Genomic DNA, 20240 nt, shown 5'->3' with positions numbered 1-20240 from the left:
TGAAATAATTATCAAAATAACATTTGAAGTTGCTTAGTTTTGGGAGGTTCTCAGTCAGCCTCATAACAATTGAACCACCAAGCCCTAGATGCTTGTGCTTCACTGATGACCCGGTCCCTTTTCCTTAATAAATTTCAAAATCATGCTCTACACCAGTAGAGCTGCATCGAAGAAGTACTTTCACCTCTTCGGGGTTGGGTTTGTTACGAACCAACTGCTTAGCCACCACTCTTCTGGTAAAGGGAATGATCTGTTCATCAATGCTGTTTTTTTTTTTCAGCAACTGGCAGTTGCAGGAATCTCTTTCGGACAGCATCAAGTAGAGGCTGTACCTTCCAGAACTTGTTTGTTCCAGTGTGACCTGGGTCTGGCTCTGTGACATGTAGTGCAGACCTGAGCCTGAAAAAGCGATTAACACCCATTGCTTCCGAAACACTTGAAATTTGAGTTGCAGAACTCCAATACATTTTGATGCGTGGAAATTTCAAAGTTCCCATTTTCATTAGCATTCCGAAGAATGTTTTGATTTCTTTTCGTGTTGTTCTGAGGATGTGTCCCGAGGTCTGAAGCGTGTAGATGTTTGTGCAACGAGCAATTTCTTCAAATAGTTCATCTGTGAAATACTTGAAGTACTCACAAAGTTCCGTAGTAGCACTGACATCACGAGCTGTGGGACGAAATGTAGTGTCAAGTGGCTCAAATTTTGAAGTGATCCACAAAATTGGTCTCCTCTTTTGTTGGCCGACGACTTCATGCTGGTCACCATGGTCCAGTGGAGATGGAAAACTCTGCGCTGCTCCGGACGGACCAGCATCACCATTTGTGTCTGTGACAGCCGCCAGCGAAACAACTTATATTCTATGACTACGGCAGAATCACATTCGCAGTCTTTCCGGTACTTACCGGTTGATTTGGATGCCCTTCCTCTTCCTCCTCGTCAGAAAGGCCGGTATCCGACACGTTCCCATCGGCAATTCTGGACAGCAGTCTTTCTGTCGATTCATTATCAAGTCTTACTCGTTGTCTCGCATGATTTGTCAAGCCTCAAATGCGCGAACACCAGAAGTTTTTTCAGTAAATGACTCACTCACAACTTTTCTATACCTGCTGGAAAAATCAACCATAACAATAAGTCATACAATAAACTTGGCTGTTACAACTAATACAGTTGTGATAGTCGCATTGGTTTCACAATATCATGCTGTTAATTATCATCTGTACGTATTCCTTGCACAACTTTTTCATTTGCAGTACATGTACGTCTTGCAACAATGTATATGTCCGGGTGCAAATTTTAAGTGCATAGTTCTCTCCAGAGAACCCAAGATGCACTAAGCAGTTTATGTAGCTGCAATACAAAAAACTTGGTTCCTTGATTCATCAACTGCAATGAACTTTGCTGTGTAGTGACGATACACATATATGTGCACTGTACATGATAAGTGATATATGTGACCATACTTGAAGTCATCTGTAGTACCAACTAAACAGTACTAATTCCCTGCAAGTCTTATTCTTTCAGAAAGGTATATTCAAAGTTTTTAACAATTAAATACCTAGAATTTGAAAGACATCTCCTTTCTGTCCACCTTTAGAATTGCTGGCATATGCTTTTATAACTTTTTGGCAAAACTGTCATACTTAATTATTACATACCATATATAATTGGCTCTGAAAGGAATGTCTTCCATAGTTTTTGTGAAGCACTTGTTTGGAATGTGCTTGGTAGCACATGCACAGTGCATGCAGGTGCAGTAAGGAATACTAATTTTTTTAGGAGGGAATAACAGCGCTGTCGATGAAAGCAATGAACGCACATGTAATATTGACCTCGCCTTTTAGTGCTGATCAATGTCGTCCTCATAAATGCATGCCTGCTCCGCAGCGGTGGTCTAGTTTCTAAGGTACTCGGCTGCTGACCCGCAGGTTGCGGAATCAAATCCCGGCTGCGATGGCTACATTTCCGATGGAGGTGGAAATGTTGTAGGCCCGTGTGCTCAGATTTGGGTGCACGTTAAAGAACCCCAGGTGGTAGAAATTTCCGAAGTCCTCTACTACGGCGTTTCTCATAATCATATGGTGGTTTTGGGACGTTAAACCCCACATATCAATCAATAAATGCATGCCTAAATCAAGTCTATGCAAATGCAACCTAATAATTGAGATACTTGATTAAAGTGACCCAGCAAACATTGCCATAACTTAATTGATACAGCATATTTTGGCTCTGTTATAAGTCAAGATTGCTTGGCATAGACACATGCTAAAGAATGACTGGTATATAAATTATAACAAAAGGAAATAACTATATTAATAACTCCATTGAGGACAGCATAGGTGCAACATTCCTTGTAACCTTGGTCTCTGGTTTTCTCTCTTTCCCTGTTGAAACAACCATATATACTCTGTTCTTTGTTCAACATAACTCAATTAGCAATCAGTCACCAAATCCATACTCGTTCCTGGAATGTACTTATACCGTAGTGTTTTTCTTTGTTGTGTTTCATACATGGCTGCAGCAGTACAGGGGCAATGCATACCCCCTAGCATCAACGAAGCCATAGAGGAAACCAGGGTATGAATATTGTTTGATTTTAAATACACAAAATTGTGATATTCTATTACATATGAGTGCTAGGTTTTCATAATCCTTTGTCCTTTCGTCTTCAGCTTTAGAATTGCTAGCATGTTTTTAACTTCCTGCAAGAGTGGTATACTCATTTTATGTTTTTTTTTGTTACAGAACCCTGCATACCAAAGTGAAGCTCCTGCTCTTATACTAAACTCTGAAATGAATAACTCCCTCATTTATTGTGTGGAGCACTTTTTTGCAATGTGCTTAGTAGCACCACAGTCCCTTAATACCGTTCTGGTCACGAAACTTCTCCGTCACTCTATGGGAGAGCTTGATATGGTGCCAAGAGCGGCCGCTACGCGGCGCAAGCCGTCCTAGGGGGGCCATCGCCCCGCTGCGCCCGGCAGAACGCACTGGCCGCGGCGGCATCCCGAAGGCGTTGTGTGGTGGCAGCTCGTGGTTTCTGCATCAGCGAAACGCGAACTTCATGTGCCAGTGCACCGTGCTCAAGGTGGACGGCATGAAAATTCGAATGAACAATGCCTCAGACATGCTGTGTGACGGGTTGCAGCTCCGGATACCGAAGCAGCAAAGAAAAGGCATCGCTCTTCTGTTTCCCAAGTAGCGCCGAACCCCGAGAGAAATGGAAGCGAGCTATACCGCGGTTGGAAGCTGGCGGTTTCAGCTTCGAAAGTAAGAACGTTCGGTTGTGCGAAAAGCATTTTGATGCTAGCGACGTTGTGAGAACCGACGAGCACATTGTGAACGGGGTGGTCGTGTCGCTTCAGCGAGAGAGACCGAGGCTTCGCACGAACGCCGTTCCAAGAATTTTTGACGGACTCCCGGCGTACCTGACAAAGCAGAAACCGCGTTCACGCATGCGGTGACGTGTACGTGAGAATTGTTGAGGGCATTTTGCTCGACAGCCGCACAGCGTCAGCAAGTGTAGGTTGTCTGATGCACTTTTTAGGGACAACAGCTGAGGTTGTACACTTTTTTTTAGATGTAGATTACATTTCTTCACTCGAGAAAAAAATAAAGCCTCGCGGGCAACTGTGCGCAGTTCATGCCCTGCAAGTGGTGGGCAGAAGCCACAGTGTTAAGCATAATGGCTGTGTATGTGAGCACGCCTTCCCATTTGTATATAGTGTTGTACATCTTGTATACATTACACTGTAATATTTTCGTACTATGAATATTTATATGCATATAGTGTAAATAGTGTATATTCAAATACAGTTTATTTTAGGCAGTGAGCTAAGGCAGAGTGCAGCTGTTAATGAAACGAAATACACATTATACAGTAGAGTCACAGATTGTGTAACATTGCTCAGAACAGCTGCTATAGTTTCTAGTGCTTTTCTTCTCCAAAGTGGTGTTCTCAGTGTATTTTGTGTAAATAAATGTTTTCCAACTTTCTCCCCATTACATGCACCATATGTGAATCTCCCATTCATAAGTACACACCTGACTACTAGGCGGCGTATCATTAGCACCAAATTTAAGATTTATTGCATGCCTTAAATCATAACCGCCCTTCCCCCCCCCTCCCACCCAAAAAATAAAAACAAATGTGTGATGCGGTACCTCGGTAGTGGCAGAGGCGGCCAAGCGGCTAGCACTGGCATCAAAAGGAACTTCCAGATTAGACTGCTGTACTTCCGTTCCCGGAGAAATCATGGGTTGTCGGCCGGTAAATAATAGTGCCCTAAACAGTAAACACAAGGAAACGTCAAGCGGCGGGTGTCCCGTGTAAACTGCGTGGAAAGAAGTCATCAATCAAATGTTGGGCACGTTTAGAGCGGTCGCGAAAGCCCTCGACATCGAAAGTCCCCGCGTCAAAAAAGCGATCGGCACTCACAAACGTGTGTCCAAAACAACTGCGCACTTGGGTATAAACTCAATTGAAAGGTCTGGAATAAAACTTCTGGCTCAACCATTCAGTTCATTTCAATACTCAGGTAGTAGTGCGCGAGAGGCGAGCCGGATATAAACCAATGTGATTGTTCCTGTACTACCCAGTCGTGTTTCATTTCGTTCACCTTCCTCCCCCTATTAGCGGCCCTACCAGAATATAAAGGTCACCTACCGCATAAACATAATCGCCCTTTGGCCGGGCGCAAATACAAACATGTTGTCGAGCAGATCAAGCAGTAGCTGCTCGCATCAAGAGCATGGAGCATAAGCATCGTCTTTCAACACTTGCGAGCTATAGCTCGCAAGTACCGCTTCGAGGCATCGTAAGTATGCATATAATTGGGCTATGAGACAATTATTGACACAATGCGTTATCGCGCGGTGTGAGAACACTTTTAATGCGCTGCTGTTTATAAGGTGGGCCCGCACTTCCAAGTAAACTACGCGTGCGTTCCAAAGTAAACAGCTCTCATTCGTCGTCGACACTGGATCCCGTTTCAACTTATTTATCTGGTGGCATTGATGCGTTCAGAGACGTTTAAAAAAAGGTAACAGGAAGAACAGCTCGCACATAATCGCGTCGAAACGTCGGCCGCAGTGCGCATACAAGCCCAGCAGTGGCGGCGGCTTGTGGCCCCCATACGACGGGTGGCGCCTCTAGCGACAGATTTTGTCCCTATATCAACCTTCGGGCGGAGTTTCGTGACCAGAAAAGCATTGAAGGACTCTGGTAGCACACACTGAGGGTGTCCTACAGAATACATGTATTTTAGGGGAGAATCGCGCAGCACTGTAGATAAATTAGAGAGAAGGCAATAGACACAACATGGGTCTGCCATTTTTACCTTATCTTTTAATTATGGTGCTGTTTGATTTCTCTCTCATAAAAAAAACTGCATGGCATAATTCGGTCTTACCAAATGCAGCAGAGTTCCATCTTGAAGCAGGCTACTGTACTTAGTTTTTGTAGAGCAGGCAGGGTTGTGAAAAAAAAAAAAAAAAAGGGTTGATTCAAGCTGAAGACGCAGGATGTTTTCCCCCATTGTGTATCAGAAGATGCTCAGCCTAACAAATAATAATAATAAAAAAGTAATAAAAATGACTGCAGAAATTAGTCATCCCAATAGAAAATAATTATACTCAGCAGGGCGTTACTCGAGTATTGTGTGTTACCTTGGAACTGGTCTTTATCTGTTTCTTTGTTGATGCAACCACATAATTCTGTATAACATGGAAAAAGCTCCACTAGCAGTTTGTCACCCAAGTTGTAATTCGCACAGAGCTTGCTTCATCGTGCATTTACTGTATAGCATAAGTTTGTTTTTATTTGCTGCATTGCATAAAACATGACTAGAACTGTACATGGACTGTGCATATGTGTGTGGCACCAACAAAACCACACAGAAAACAGAACTATAAATATCAGTTTATTTTAAGGCACACAAGAATGTAATTCTACTTTAATGCTGACAGGTAAGAGATCGAGGAAATTAACTTTTTTAGTACATACTGTGAACAAATTACGAAATTCTTCGTTGTTACAAGCTCGTTCAGCAAAAAGGCAAGAGCCAGTCATTTGTGCAACATTGTAATCATATGAAATAAGACACACTGATTACAGGCTGGTTACAAGCCACTTTATGGTTTTCCAGGAACACATGCTGTCTTAGCCCCTTTGCCATAGCAAGAATGCAGTTCTAGACAAGGCACCCAACATGTGAGGCTTTAAATGTATGAGTGTTTTTTAGGTGCATTGGAGACCACTCCATGGAGAAGAGGACAATAAGTTTATCTGTGATAGATTACCGTGTACACCATAGTATAAATGACAATGCACCTTGTCCTGCTCCCTGCAGCAAGGTGAAGCACGATAAAAATAAGGCACATTTTTCCTTTAAAGTTGAATACATGTGCTAATCATGTTTTCAGAACTGAGACATTGTAAGGCACTGATTTCATATATTAAGCACCCTCTTGCAAAGCAAATAGTATGTACCCAGAGCAAAGCGGTGCCAGCTATGTGCCAGCGTGAAAGAAGACAACGTTCGTGTGGCTCATGCTTGTCGGGTTACTGCCTGAACCAGCTCGTTGTGGCTAACGCTTCGTCAATAATAATAACTGTTCGTAGGCGTACTCGCTCGCTGCATTGTAACAAGTTGTAGAGATGTGATTGCCGTGGCCGAGATCAAACTGCCGAACTTTGGATTGGCAGGTGAGCACCTTAGCCCCTGATCCCCCGTGGTGGCTGCAACTTTAAGCAGTCCTGTGGCTCTGGGGTAGAAAAATTGGCTGCTTCACAGAATGCCTGGGTTCACTTTTGGCTTCAATTATGATTTTTATTCTTTATGGTCTACAAATATATTACTCACCGGCATTGTCACTGAAACAGGCAGTGTTTTTTTTTTACTCAACCTTTTTAAAGTTATCTTGGTAAAATTTCCAACGCCTCTTTTAGCTATACTTGAGAAGGCAAAGCCTTAGTGTGGGCTTATAACCTGCGGGACATGCCCACATTTCATTGTTTATGGGTTTGCACCAGATGTGTATGGGAATTTACATGGCAGGTATTTCATGTCATTCAAGTCATGACGTGCCAGTCATGTTTGTCATACACTCATACTCTTATATGCCAGTTTTGGTACGTACTAGTAAAGGAGGCGATTGACGTGAGCACCCAGACGTAGGCAGCTATATAAATGGATTGATCGAAACGGTCAAAATACCTTTATTTCGCTGAAAAATGCTTTCATACTCGGGTGGTGCACACACACACTTATCAAGACCGAATTGGAGGATCATAGGGAACATAGTAAAAGATTGTGCATGTGACAACCTTTTTCATATTTTAAGAGTAGAGTTGTTTAAGCAGAGCATTGGTTTGCGATGGGAGAACAGAAATAACTGTCATCATGAATGGGCACATGCTCTCTTTAGCCTCTTGTTCATCTTTGTCTTGCTGTGCTTCGCTCCCAGAACAAATGCGCCGATACGTTCAGCATGGGATGCATTAAGACTCATGGACTAGAGAATGAGGGCAAAGGGAACGAAATGTTGGCAAAAAAAAATAAAAATCTAAACGAGACGGCATTCAAATCTATGTGCTGACAATCTGAAAACAACCACTCTGCTATTCAGGCATGCTAGCAAAATTTGGCATAGCTTTTCATAGTATAATGTGAAAGGGGGTTGAAAGATAAGTGAGAGTGAGGAACAGGAAAAAGAGGTGGGGAGAGAGCAAGGTGTTGCATAGAAAGAATGAAAAAACAGAATCAGAAAGTGAGGGAGAAAGGTGAGAAAGAAAAAAAAATAAATTAGAATCTAAAATAGAGAAAAAATAAATTGTAAAGAAAAAAGACAAATAACAGATAAAAAGAAAAAGAGAAAGAAAAACCTAATAACACAAAAACAAAGAAGGTTGTTCAGTATCACTTTGAGGTTTGGCACCACCATTGCAAATCTGCTTCAATTTTTTGTCACATTGTTATCACATGACAACACTTGGCACTGGTTGCAGATTAAATCAGAGGCTTCAAGCACGTGTCCCACCGACCTTTCTTGAGCAACTGAGCCTGTACAGAACACGCCGAAGCCGATAACATTACCCTAATTAAAAGGTGAGTTCTCTAGTTGAGGCTGACTGACGAGGCCCTGTGATAATCTTGAGGATCGTCTCTGCAGAAGAATTAATACGGACATTTGTTCTTTTGTTGCTGCTAAAGTTTGCAAGGCATCAAGCGAGCATGTTCAGAACTTCAGCAGTTGTTTTGTATTTTACAAAGAAGAAAGTTTGGTCACTTAGCTAAATGGCACTCGTACTTATTTCTTGCCTCTTGCTCTTGATAACGTGTTCAGGTAAATAACACAGATGTAATTCGTCTCAAGCTTTTGTGCCACAAGTTTCTTGTGCATCCAGAACATAACAACGGTGTAAATGTTTTATATTTTGTAATCGGCATCCATATTTTAGCCATTCTGAATGTCTGTATTGTTATCTCTCTCGAATTTTGACAAAAAATTTCTCTCAGAAATGTCCCATAAGATGCGGTAAGAAGGCCTTTTAAATTACATGACGTTCTTCACCCCCTCTGCCACTTCAAATTTCTGCACCATGCTAGCCTTTGCGGGACCAAACTTTGTAGTTGTGGTCCACCAGATGAGGGGAGTTTGATACGTTTGGTGTCCTTCTAATGGCGTGCTTTCTTATAAGGTTAGTTGCGAGATTGCGCGGTGGTGTGTATTCGTTCTTGTTGTGTCATTTTTTCACTGTGTCGATTTCAACATGCAAACAATTCATCTGCGCAGAGATTTGAAAATAGTCAGCACAACAGCAGATAAATCAACACTGGTCACACGAGGACAAGCACAGGCTTCCTACTGAAATGTTATACAATATACAATATTGTCACGATTATAAGCCGTAAGCACAACAGAGGAGGAAGAAGCAGTGGTAGTTTCTGGCGTTTCGAAGACGACAATGTTGCGCGTCTGCTCTTGCGTTTTTGGGCTTGTGTGCCAATAGAGCCTTGCTGTTCTCGTTGAAACGAAGCCTTGTGTCCTGTTTTTTGCACGTTGGGACACTGGTGGAGGTGCTGGACTTCTACAACTGATGCTCGGGACTCCTCCACAGCTCGGCACTTGAAGTTCGACACCGCTACCCGTTTCTTCAGTGGATACCCCTGTCCACCATTACAGTCGCTGACAGCAAGGCCTTAGTCCCGAGGCGATTCCCCTGGAAGTTCCCCATCGACGCACTCCACCTGGAGAAATGGCAACTGCAGGTGCTTCCCAGCTGACTTTTGAGCAGCCTCAGATTCCGGAGACATTCCATGGTGAGGCATATGAAGATGTTGAGGATTGGTCAGCCCAGTATGTGCGAGTCGCCAAGGCAAACCGCTGGAGCACGGAGCTAACGCTTTCACGCGCCTACTATGCTTTTGCGGACAGCGCTTGTATGTGGTATGAGAAACACGAGGCAACGCTCTCTTCTTGGGATGAATTTCGGCAGCAGATTCTCAGCACCTTTGCAAACAACGACCGCCGTGATTTTGCTCAGCAACTCAAGTCTCGTGTCCAGAAACCGAATGAGAGTGTCGCCATGTTTGCGGAGGACATGACCCGCCTATTTCAACGGGCTGACTGTGACGTGCCTGAAGCCAAGAAACTCCTTCATTTGATGCGAGGCGTCGAAGAACATCTGTTGGCTGGCTTTCTTCGCAATCCACTGACTACCGTTGCGGAATTCATCAAAGAGGCTACAGCAATCGAGCGAGCACTGCAGCAACGGTGTCCCTATTACGACTGACCAAACGGCGCCTCAATCAGCGTCTCTGCTGACAGCCGGCATTGACGGTTTTATGCGTGAGCTTATTCGCGAGGTTGTTCGTGAGGAGATCCGCAACTTCCCCGTGACTCCGCAAGAACCTGCTATGGCTTCAGTTGAAGAAGTTGTGCGACAAGAAAGGCAAGAATTTTCGCTGCCCGATTCATTGCCAGCCTAGTGATCTATTAACTATTTATCAGCCGCCCGTCGCCTGTCGGCAGTGTCGCACAACTCTTCGGCACTGGCTCATTCTTACAACCCGCTGGCGGTACCAGCCTACAACCCGCCGCTGCCTTCGCCACCAACGACGACGACTCCGCAATGTAACGCACATACTGAAACTCCATTCTACCCTCCGCTGACACCTGCAACTTGGTCGCCGAGGGTGCCCACCAGTAGACCATTGGTTCGCGAGACGGATCTGTGGTGCACCGTTAACCGCCATCTATTGAGTTTCTGTTGCAGAGAAGCTGGGCATGTTTACCGCATCTGCCCATATTATGAACAAAGATATCCGGCTTAGGCAGAGCCTTTTTCATGACCTCATTTCGACACCCGACGTAATAGCGTGCACCCGCAAGCACAGCCATCCATCCGCTCTATTGTTGATCCCGCTCTCTGTCACCTTCGCCGAGCTCTTTGCCGAACCGTACGCCGATGCTGTCCGGGGCAGGTCCCCAAACTCTCATTGGGAAACTAACAGCTGTGACCTTTGGAGGGAAGGTTGCCACCCGTCGAGATGCTGCTATACTTCCAGTACCAGTACGATTCCACGAACGATGCAACGCCGCCGACCCCACAGGAAAACGTAAGCGCCGACCTAGCTGTTTACATAAATGGACGTTCTGTGACAGGGCTAGTAGATACTTGCGGAGATTTTTTTATCATGAGCAGAAAGCTTTAAAAAGTTAAAACTTCATGGATGGGGCCTAACATAAGAACCGCGGGGGGCCAACTGATGACGCCGACTGGAAAGTGCACGGCCAAAATTAGTATCAGTGATTCAGCTTTCGTAGCCAAATTCGGGATTTGGTTCGAGTGCTGCAAAGGCCTGATCTTGGGGATGGCGTTCCTGTGTGAATACGGCGCCGTCATAGACATTCCAGACAAATTAGTTACATTTTCAATGGCCCCAGATCAAGTTTCAGATTTGAGATGTAACGACTAGCGACGTAAACATCTGCGCGTCTTCGAAGATCTCATGATAATTCAACCCCGGTCAAGTGCTCTCATAGCTGTAACATGCGACCACGCAGGCAACTTCGACCACATCGCCTAACGAATTCCAGCATTGCTATTCAGCCATGACTTATCTATTGCAAGAGCTGCCGTAAGCTTCAATTGTGGACACACACACATTCTAGTTACGAACTTCAGTACTGAGCGACGACATCTCGCGAGAGGTATGGCAGTCGCAAACGTGAAGGAGCTCACTGAGGTTGCAGGCTGCTGGACTATGGAGGAAGCCGATGTGACCGGGTCAGCCCCTCTATTCGTCGACGTGGACCCAAGTTTACTGCCCCCGCAGAAGCAAAGCCTTCTGGAGCTTATTAATGAGTTTCAGGACTGTTTTTCTTCGACGTCCAGAGTTCGTCAAACGCCATTGATGAAACATTGCATCATTACGAATCAAAAGGCCAGACCCATACGACAGAACCCTTACCGAGTAGCTCCACGGGAACGTGAGGCCATAGAAAGTCAGGTGCGAAAGATGCTTCAGGATGACGTTATTCAGCCGCCGTAAAGTCCTTGGGCATCGCCGGTAGTATTGGTGAAGAAAAAAGATGGCACCTTGCGTTTCTGCGTTGATTACCGCAAGTTCAATCGGGTTACGAAAAAGGATGTTTACTCGCTACCTCGTATAGACGATTCCATCAATCGACTACGCCATGCACGTTATTTTTTGTCGATGGATTTATGGAGCGGATATTGGCAAATAGAATTTGACGAAATAGATCAAGAAAAAATATCATTAGTGACTCCCAATGGTCTTTATGAGTTTAAAGTTCTCCTGTTCGTCTTGTGCTCAGCTCCGGCAACATTTCAGCGGCTCATGGACACAGTCCTATTAGGTCTGAAGTGGCAAACGTGCCTGGTATATTTGGACGATGTCATTGTATTTTCAGTGACATTTCACGAGCACTTGAAGAGACTACACATGGTATTTCAAGCGATACGATCGGCCGGACTATGCTTAAGCCAGAAACTGCCACTGCTTCTTCCTCCTCTGTTGTGCTTATGGCTAATAATCATGACAATATATAGCCCACACCCAAAATATTAACATGCTCATGGTAGGAAAAAAGTGCACTGAAATAAACTGTAAAAAAAAAAAAAAGAACTAAGGCAAAATAGCTCAGGATGATGAATACAGGTAAGCCAGTTCTTTATCAGATAGGAATATCGAAGGTTTAATGTCACCAGCTTCCTTTAGCTGTTCATGCAGCCTCAATGATAATCCTGATGCTATCATAAAGGTGAGCTAGCTGTAAGAGCTTGTGTTTTCTGAGAGGCTGGCAACCACATTCTCAAACAACAATCAGAAGCCAAAGAGCCATCTCTATCTATGATTTTTGCTTTTTGACAATGTTCCTACAACCATGTATTTTGGCATCCGTCTTTTTGACCCACATAACTCTGTCCACAGAACCAAGGTATGCTGTAATCGATGCCTACTGCACAGTCAACAAAGTTTTGTGGTGCATAACTTGGCTATGGTTTAAAGGTCTTTCAATAAGACTAGTTCAAACACATAACTGAGATTGCTTATTCAGTGCATTGGTCAAACAGGAAAGTTTCAAACAAGTTGGGAGAAAATAGCGTTTTCGTTATTCTGACCGGGTGAAAATAGCATTGCGGTTATTCTCACCAGGTCACAGCAGCGGTGGCCCATCATTCCCAAGGTGGTTGAATGACCACAGCACCAAAGTTCCCTCTAGTTAAAATGTGGTGAAACTCTATGGTGTGCGCCTGCATTCTAGGTTGCCTGTGTCATGTGTCATGGGTCGAGTGCGCTGAAAAGTTGCTCAAGACATGCTGATGAGCGTAGGATCATTACTTCACGCAAGGGCAGTACCACTTTGCTGCATACTACTAACGCAGGTCTTTATGTACATTTTTATGGAGTAATTTTTTTATATCAAGAAACGAACAATATTTTAGTGCTAATTAAAAAAAATCATCGATCGCCTACAGCAACGGTCGTGCGGTCAGGTGCATCGGATCATTCATGTCTTTGCTTCCAAAGCAAAGCGTCGCAGGTCATTTTTCATGACTTTCGATGAAGAAATAAAGGTATAAATCCACCTCTTGCAAAAAAAAAAAAAAACGGTTGGTTTGAATTAATGTGACTGACAATCTTTCACAATCAGTGGATTCATCTCATTTCTTGTTCTGGGCATTTTAAATGCTGGCATTGCCAAACTTGTGTGCTCTTCTTATAGCAATATTAAGAAGTTTATTTAGTCCTCAACTTCTCAGTGTTAGCACTTTACCTGATTGCAGTCCTAAAAACTTCAGCTGCCGGACAGGTGGTGCCATCTGACTGTGAAATGGGCAATCAGGCAGCAGAAAATTAAGCAGGTGTGTCCTACTTGTGGTGACATATGGTGGAGTATGTGACAGTACATGACATTGTGTGTCTGAATCGCAGCTGTCATTTAAGAGGAGTGGCGACTTTTGTTAGCCTCCATATCGCCACATGTGCTTTGGTTTGATACTACGGAAGTGTGTGATTATCATTTGTGCCAATCGTCTTTACATGGGCCAAAGTAGGCCCCTAGTATGATCATGTGATATTTATGGTATCGCGTCCAATTCTGTTCTCGTATTGATAGCGGGTGCAAGCCAGCACACTGCCAGGTAAAAACACCGTGTTCCACAGAGTCGCGAGTGTTCTTTCGTGAGACACGATGATACGGCAACTGTGCCTGTCGGATGTTACTGCCGGCTGGCCATTTAGGGCCCCAGTTCTGCCCAAATAAAGTGGTTGCTCCAAGGGTGCCTTCAAGGTCTTTCAGTACAAGTCATAGCACTAGTGACATATGGTGGAGTATGTGACAGTACATCACATTGTGTGTCTGAATCGCAGCTGTCATTTTCGGACAGCTCCGAGGAGGTGGTACACGTAGCACTGTCAGTCTTTGTGATCACTGCTGAACAGCACTAGGTTATCTGCAAATGTTAAGTTGCTCAGAATCTCTGGCAATCTTTATTTCTATTTCTGCCCAGTAAGTGAAGTGAACATTTTTTTAAAGTATAATTTATGAAATTTCAGTATTATTGAGTGATGCCTGTGCTGTTTTATATACCCCAATGTCATTATGTCTGTGATGCACTTGTTTTGAAAGTGTGCTATTGTATTTTTCAAAATGTTGGTATCTTGCACAGGGTCAGCGATGGGTGTACGGGGCCTGCAGACATACCTTGAAACACTTGTACAAGGTGGATGCAGATCCATCGACATTGTGAATGAGGCAAAGAAGCATGCAGCTTGCTGCCCTCCGGGTACCAAGCCCACAATAGTAGTAGATGGCCTGTGTCTAATCAGGTGGATTTACAGCAAAACAAATGAATTTATTTTTGGTGGCCCATGGGATTACCTCGTTCATGAAATCATGGTGAGCAATTAAAAAACTTGAGTCATTGTGAATATTGCTTCTGCCAATATGATGTTGTAAGATTATGTATAGACATTTTATAGAATGGAATCTTGGTGGCACATTTTAAGAAGCAAAGTACAAAGCAATTTAGTGAAAGGGAAATTGCCTTGATTTTCTTTTTTGCTTGTCATTTAGAGGACTCCCGTCCGCTCCCCCTCTTCTTTTTTTTTTTCACTGGGCACCAGCAAGCCCAGATTGCCATGCTCCTTCAAACTCCATATACATGCGATAATGGCGTGTTAGCTTATGGCATTGAGTATCTATGTGTAATGCTTTCAATATTAGTTGTGTACAAACAGTGAAACTTCATCATGAATCGAATTCAAATTGAATTGTGGCAAATAGTGTAAAAAAATATCGAATGTGAAATAGAAAATTGAAAGATTTTATGGAAAATTAAGGACTGCCATTGCAAGACACAGGAAAATCGGGAACTCTACAGCATGGTGACCGCTTTACTATGCACTTGTTCGGGAGTGTTTTCTTATTTCACAGCTTTTATGTGCGCCCATACATGTTGGTCAACGGTGGTGCTTCTAACCTCTTAAAGGGCCCGCAAACCACCCAGAGGTTGAAATTCAGTTGTGGTGGGGAAATGCTGCACGAGTGTATGACGAACACGGAGCCATGAGAATTTTTCGAAACGGTGCAGTAATAGCGGAGTTAGACCCGTTTGATTATCGGAACTGTGATGACCCCACCTTTCACTCTCTCTTGTACTCCCCCCCGCTGGTATCTTCTTCCACGCCACATTGCCCTCTTGCCGAGTGCCCCTCCCAATCTTGCGTGGCATACATGATCACTGACATGGTGCTTGAAACGCCGTCTACATCCGGTTGTCGTGGCTCGGGCCGTCGACTCCGTCAGTTGCGTTGTAGCTGCCTGTTTGTATGCGAATAGTGGCTGCCGTAATCGTGTCAGTATAAACCCTGTGTTGCAGCAAAGGATCGCCAACGCGATAGACTCGTACGGGGACACGCTATGCCCCACACGTTTGCACGCACGCGAGCAACACGAAGAACAACAAAGAGACTGACCGAAAGTCATAGGCTCTTGCTTGACGAATCGCAGCATATTTGGCATATTTGGCTCAGCGTGTGAGAGATGTGGCACGGCGCATCACGCGCAAGCCCGAAAGGCCCAAAAAGAAGGAGGGATTGTTTCTTAGAATTTGTGGTGCCCTGGTGGCTCGTAGCGTTGCCACGTGTAGAATCGTTGATCACGACGGAATTCTGCGCACGATGCACGCGTTTACTTGAAATGCTTGCAAAAATATTAGAGGTAGTTTACGGGCCCTTTAATCGCTAAGAGAGAGGGGTTTTCATTCATTCACAAAACTTCATTTGTGTCCTGAAGCCCGGTCTTTTGGTAGCTAGCGTTTTTTTTTTCTTTGTCACATACTACGGCTTATCTGAAATCAAAAATGATGTTCTGATTCATCATTATGAGTGCTCTGGTCCCAAAAATATTGGGGCCGAAATTCCCAGTGGCATTTAAACTATGCTCCAGAACCATGCAAGTTACTGAACAAGAGGTGCTGCACGGGGGACTGCACAGCGTTAACAAATTTTCACATGTCAAGCCAATCGCTGAGGGTTTCATTGGCCAAAGTCAATGTATTACGACGCTTGTGGCCCAACTATGCAAAAAGTTTGTGCCCTTGTCTTAGAAACGAAGATGTGAAGTGCTTAACAGTTTTCTCATATGCATTTTTCTATGTGCAGAAATGACATAAATGACATAATCTCCTTTAAAATCGACATGCACTCTATTAACCAGGATATTTGTGAAATGTTTAATGGAAGGCATACCGTAATGATGTTATTGTTAGTTTTAGCCACCCCACTTTAATAAAGTAGCATCATTGGCCTTTGTCGGATTCATTATGAAAGTGGGCTAGTTGCATGCTTTTGTTTGAGAGGCATTGATGTCAGTTCATTGTTGTCTTGGTTGACACTTGTTACAAGTAGGTGTTCAGTAACATTTAATTTTTGTCGTCACATTTATTGTGTCCTATTAAGGGGGAGGGAGGGCAAAATCACAATTTTTTTAGTTTTCATAGCACAGTATTCCAGCATTACTGAGAAGGGCTTCCACTAAGTAACATGTTTTCGTGCGCAGTGGAAAACATTTAAAAACGGCCTTAAACACTCTTGATCCTGTTTCTGCACCACGGCAACTTGAACTTTAAGTGGCATTTTCGCCAAACACTACTTTTCATCAGAAAAAGAACATTTTCTCTGCAACTATTGCAGCTATCAAGTACAAACTTTTGTGACTTCTTTTTGAATAGCATGCACTCATTCTGAAAAAAAAAAATATTAGTGTTGCCACCAAAATTGTGTTTTTACAAAAGTTTTTCTCGAAGAAGAAAGCCCTAAAGTTCTAGTCATCAAGCATCTAAATTTTTAACAAAAGAATGATCATGCCTACAATTATTACTTTGTTTCAGAAAGATACCTTGGGCACATGTAATAACCAGAAGAGATTTCATTATTTTACATGAAGAGTTTTTTTCACAAATGTTCTTTCCAAAATAAAAATAGTAAGGGGATATATTTTTTATTATATTTAAAATGGCTTTGTATTTTGTTGCCAAACTCACAAGATATCAAGTAAGATGTCCTATCAAGCTACTAGCAAAATTTTATGAAGTCTGCTTTAAAAATATCCGAGCCATGGGCAGTAGTAGTTGCACACTTCTGTTTGCTATTCATCCCCCCTAAATGTAAGTTGCAAAGATTTGTAAAGCTGTAATATCGAATATGATCTTTTCTTCCGACAGAGACTCGTGAGATCGTTTCAAAAGGGAGGCATTGACTTGGTATTTTTTTTCGATGGATGGGTTTGTCATGCAAAAGTGGGAGCATGGAGGACTCGACGAGAGCAACAGACTAAAGAAATTATGAGGACATTTGAGCAACTTCGAGCTGGTTGCTGGACAGGTGGTGGCAACTTTACATGTCCCAATGGAACCGCGCACACATTGTGCTTCATCGTCAGGCACCTAACATCATGCAAAGTATGTTAGTCAGATATTTTAATTAACATTTGTAAGTAGCACTGCTTGTTTACCAATGGTCACTCAAACTCTTTTGCAGGTGTATTATACAGTCCAAGAATGCGACACTGAGGTGTGTCGTTATGCCGAGTGTCACCCAGAATGCTTTGCCATATTGGGTCAGGATAGTGACTTCGCCATATTTAACTTGAGAGTTCTGTATCTCTCGTGCTTGCACCTAGACATTGACAGACTTAAGACTCGTGCCTACAGTTCTGAGGCTCTTGCTCGACACCTAGGTCTTCATCGTGAGCTCCTCCCCCTTTTCGCATGCCTTGCTGGCAACGACACTGTCAGCAAAGAGCAACTGAGATCGTTCCATCATACACTTGGTATGTACCTCGTCTGCTTAGTGTGACATTTGACTATTTTATTACATTTATTTTTAATGTGTAACCTTTGTTCACCATGGTTTAAATAATGTGTCTAACATCTGGTGTTCCAAACTTGTGGATACAGGCGGCTCATAATTAGAGTTCAGGCTCACAGGGGTACTCTAACAATTTTTAGATGTCCTCCAATCTCGATAAATTTCTCAATTTACAGTCACTTTAGTACTCTGGTGATATCTGTCTAACGATATAACTGCAAGTTATGTGTTCTTTTTTTGAAAATAATTTTAAACATTGCGAGCAAAGTCCAGAATGGAACCTTTCAGTGTAGGTCACCCTGTGTGATGTTCGTGCCTACCCTACATCGCTATTTCCCCATCACCTTAAAGAGGCCCTGAAACTCTTTTTTTCAAGTAACCATGGAATGAATTCACTGGAAGAGGTTAATGCCTCACGAATTAAACGCCGTAAAAATGTTTAGAATCGGTTCAGTGCGAGAGGTGTTACAAAGCTTTGTCGCATGCTGCAATTGCATTCTCTCTTCTCTCGTGTCGACGAAAGCACTGGAAGCTCAGCAGGGAGGGATGGCTGGTGCAAAGAAAATATGTCAGGCGTGCCTTGTGACCTTGAGCACTTTTTGTTCTTTTTTCCCTCTTTAAATGTGCAGCTTTTTCAGTGCAATCGCGCCGGCACGCGTGGACAAGTAGCGGCCTCCTGTGGCAATCTCTGTAACAACCTACCGTGCCATGTTCAAATCAGCCAATGGCTGTTAGATTGGCTTTGTAGGAGGGGTTTTTGAGCGTCTTTTGTTATTTGTGGAGAGAAGAAAAAGCAATTTTTAGATGACTTTGATAATTTATTGTGAATTCCAGGCCGCGTGCTGCGCTATAGTATTTGACTCGCGTGTTGTCGGGAGTCTCTATGGAGACTCCCTGTGCTGTTATTGTCATAGTAGTACAGTTCACTCTCATTAAAACAGAACCTGACACGACTGGGGAAAATATGTTTGGCTTAACAGTAGTTCCGTTTACAAGAGAGATGAACAAGGGTGCAGTATACACGGACGAAACCATTCATATCAAAGGCAGTTGTTCAATTTAAAGGGCCACTCGCCAGGCTCCATAACAAATTTTAGTTAGATCATGAAAGTTGTTGTGTGTCCGATGAAGAGCATTATGCCACAAAAATTTTTTCATTCGGTTCATTACAAGCTGAAAAAACAGTTTTTTTTTTTTTTTGAAACAGCGCGAAAGGGAAATGCTAGAAGGTGAGCTGGAAGCTCTTGCCGCTCACTCCGCGTAGCCTTTGCAAGCCAAATCTCTTCCCTACCCTCTTTGGCATCCGACCTTGAGGTCATGTGCGCACGACGTGTCTGGAAAAGCCCAATCCTTGAGCACACGATCAGCGCTGTTTTGTTGACCAGCGTTATTTTGTGGTCTACTCCCTGTTTCTGCGGGATGGCTTGGAAACGCTGGCTCTGACGCGGTCAGCGTGTACAGGGTAGAATAGATGAGCTTATTAAGTGCTCGAAGGCGCAGGATCATTGATTTATTTTGCAGGACAGGCGTCTGCTTTATGCACTAACCGCTGGGACACGAACGCATGCGAAATGCAGGCACATTAGCCTCGCATCTCGTTGCAATTAATCGGAAAAGTGGAAAAGACATGCACATTTTCTTCTTGCATATCATTATTAATGCCAAGTTTTATTCATCTATTCAAGCAACAAATTACATAAACTACGCATGTCATGTGAAATCATTTTTGCCATCTCTTGTGCTACTGTTGGCAATGTCGGAGCACAGTCGTCTACGTAGATGACCGACGTCACAGCACTGCCGTGTACGGAGGTCAATGCCTACGTGTATGTCATGCCCTCATTCTCTTGGCCCGCGCCCGGGAAAAGAAGGGAGAGCAGCGTTCATCTTGAAATTTGACCGATTCACATGGCGTAGCATTGCAAATTTTATCAGACGTGATCGTGATACCCTATGTACACATTGCGTTTATCAGCTCAAAATTGTCAAACCTGGTGAGTAGCCCTTTAAGCAGCAGTTCTGTTTAACAGATTTTCGTTTACTGAGAGTCTACTGTATTAGTAGGCATTATGCCGGTCACATGGCCAGAGGGGTAAGAGAGACTCTGCAAACGCTTTGCGGAGGACATGCAAAGCAGTTTGATCACATTGTGTGCAGAGAAAGCCTACTCTCTGGCTCCGCCGCGGTGGTCTAGTGGCTAAGGTACTCGGCTGCTGACCCGCAAGTCGCGGAATCAAATCCCGGCTCCGGCGGCTGCTTTCCGATGGATGCGGAAATGTAGGCCCGTGTGCTCAGATTCGGGTACACGTTAAAGAACCCCAGGTAGTCGAAATTTC

At 43.7% G+C, this 20240-nt stretch overlaps 1 protein-coding gene across 8 annotated transcripts in view; it reads left to right on the top strand.

The window, feature by feature from the left end:
* Positions 1 to 20240, top strand: part of LOC119176071 (constitutive coactivator of peroxisome proliferator-activated receptor gamma) — an 85221-nt gene that overhangs the window by 34452 nt on the left and 30529 nt on the right. For 5 of the 8 annotated variants that reach the window (XM_075876759.1, XM_075876761.1, XM_075876758.1 and 2 more), the window contains exons 5-9: positions 2520 to 2575; positions 8007 to 8106; positions 14202 to 14431; positions 17259 to 17495; positions 17575 to 17866. In XM_075876759.1, coding sequence (XP_075732874.1) covers positions 14210 to 14431; positions 17259 to 17495; positions 17575 to 17866 — 751 coding nt within the window. In that variant the 5' untranslated portion in view covers positions 2520 to 2575; positions 8007 to 8106; positions 14202 to 14209. The remainder of the gene's footprint in view (positions 1 to 2519; positions 2576 to 8006; positions 8107 to 14201; positions 14432 to 17258; positions 17496 to 17574; positions 17867 to 20240) is intronic. The other 3 variants (XM_075876763.1, XM_075876762.1, XM_075876764.1) reach the window with 3 other exon arrangements.

Source organism: Rhipicephalus microplus, chromosome X, assembly GCF_043290135.1.
Source record: "Rhipicephalus microplus isolate Deutch F79 chromosome X, USDA_Rmic, whole genome shotgun sequence".
Taxonomy (NCBI): Eukaryota; Metazoa; Arthropoda; class Arachnida; order Ixodida; family Ixodidae; genus Rhipicephalus; species Rhipicephalus microplus.
Note: the sequence above shows the minus strand (reverse complement) of the source record. Positions and strands in the feature narration are given on the sequence as shown.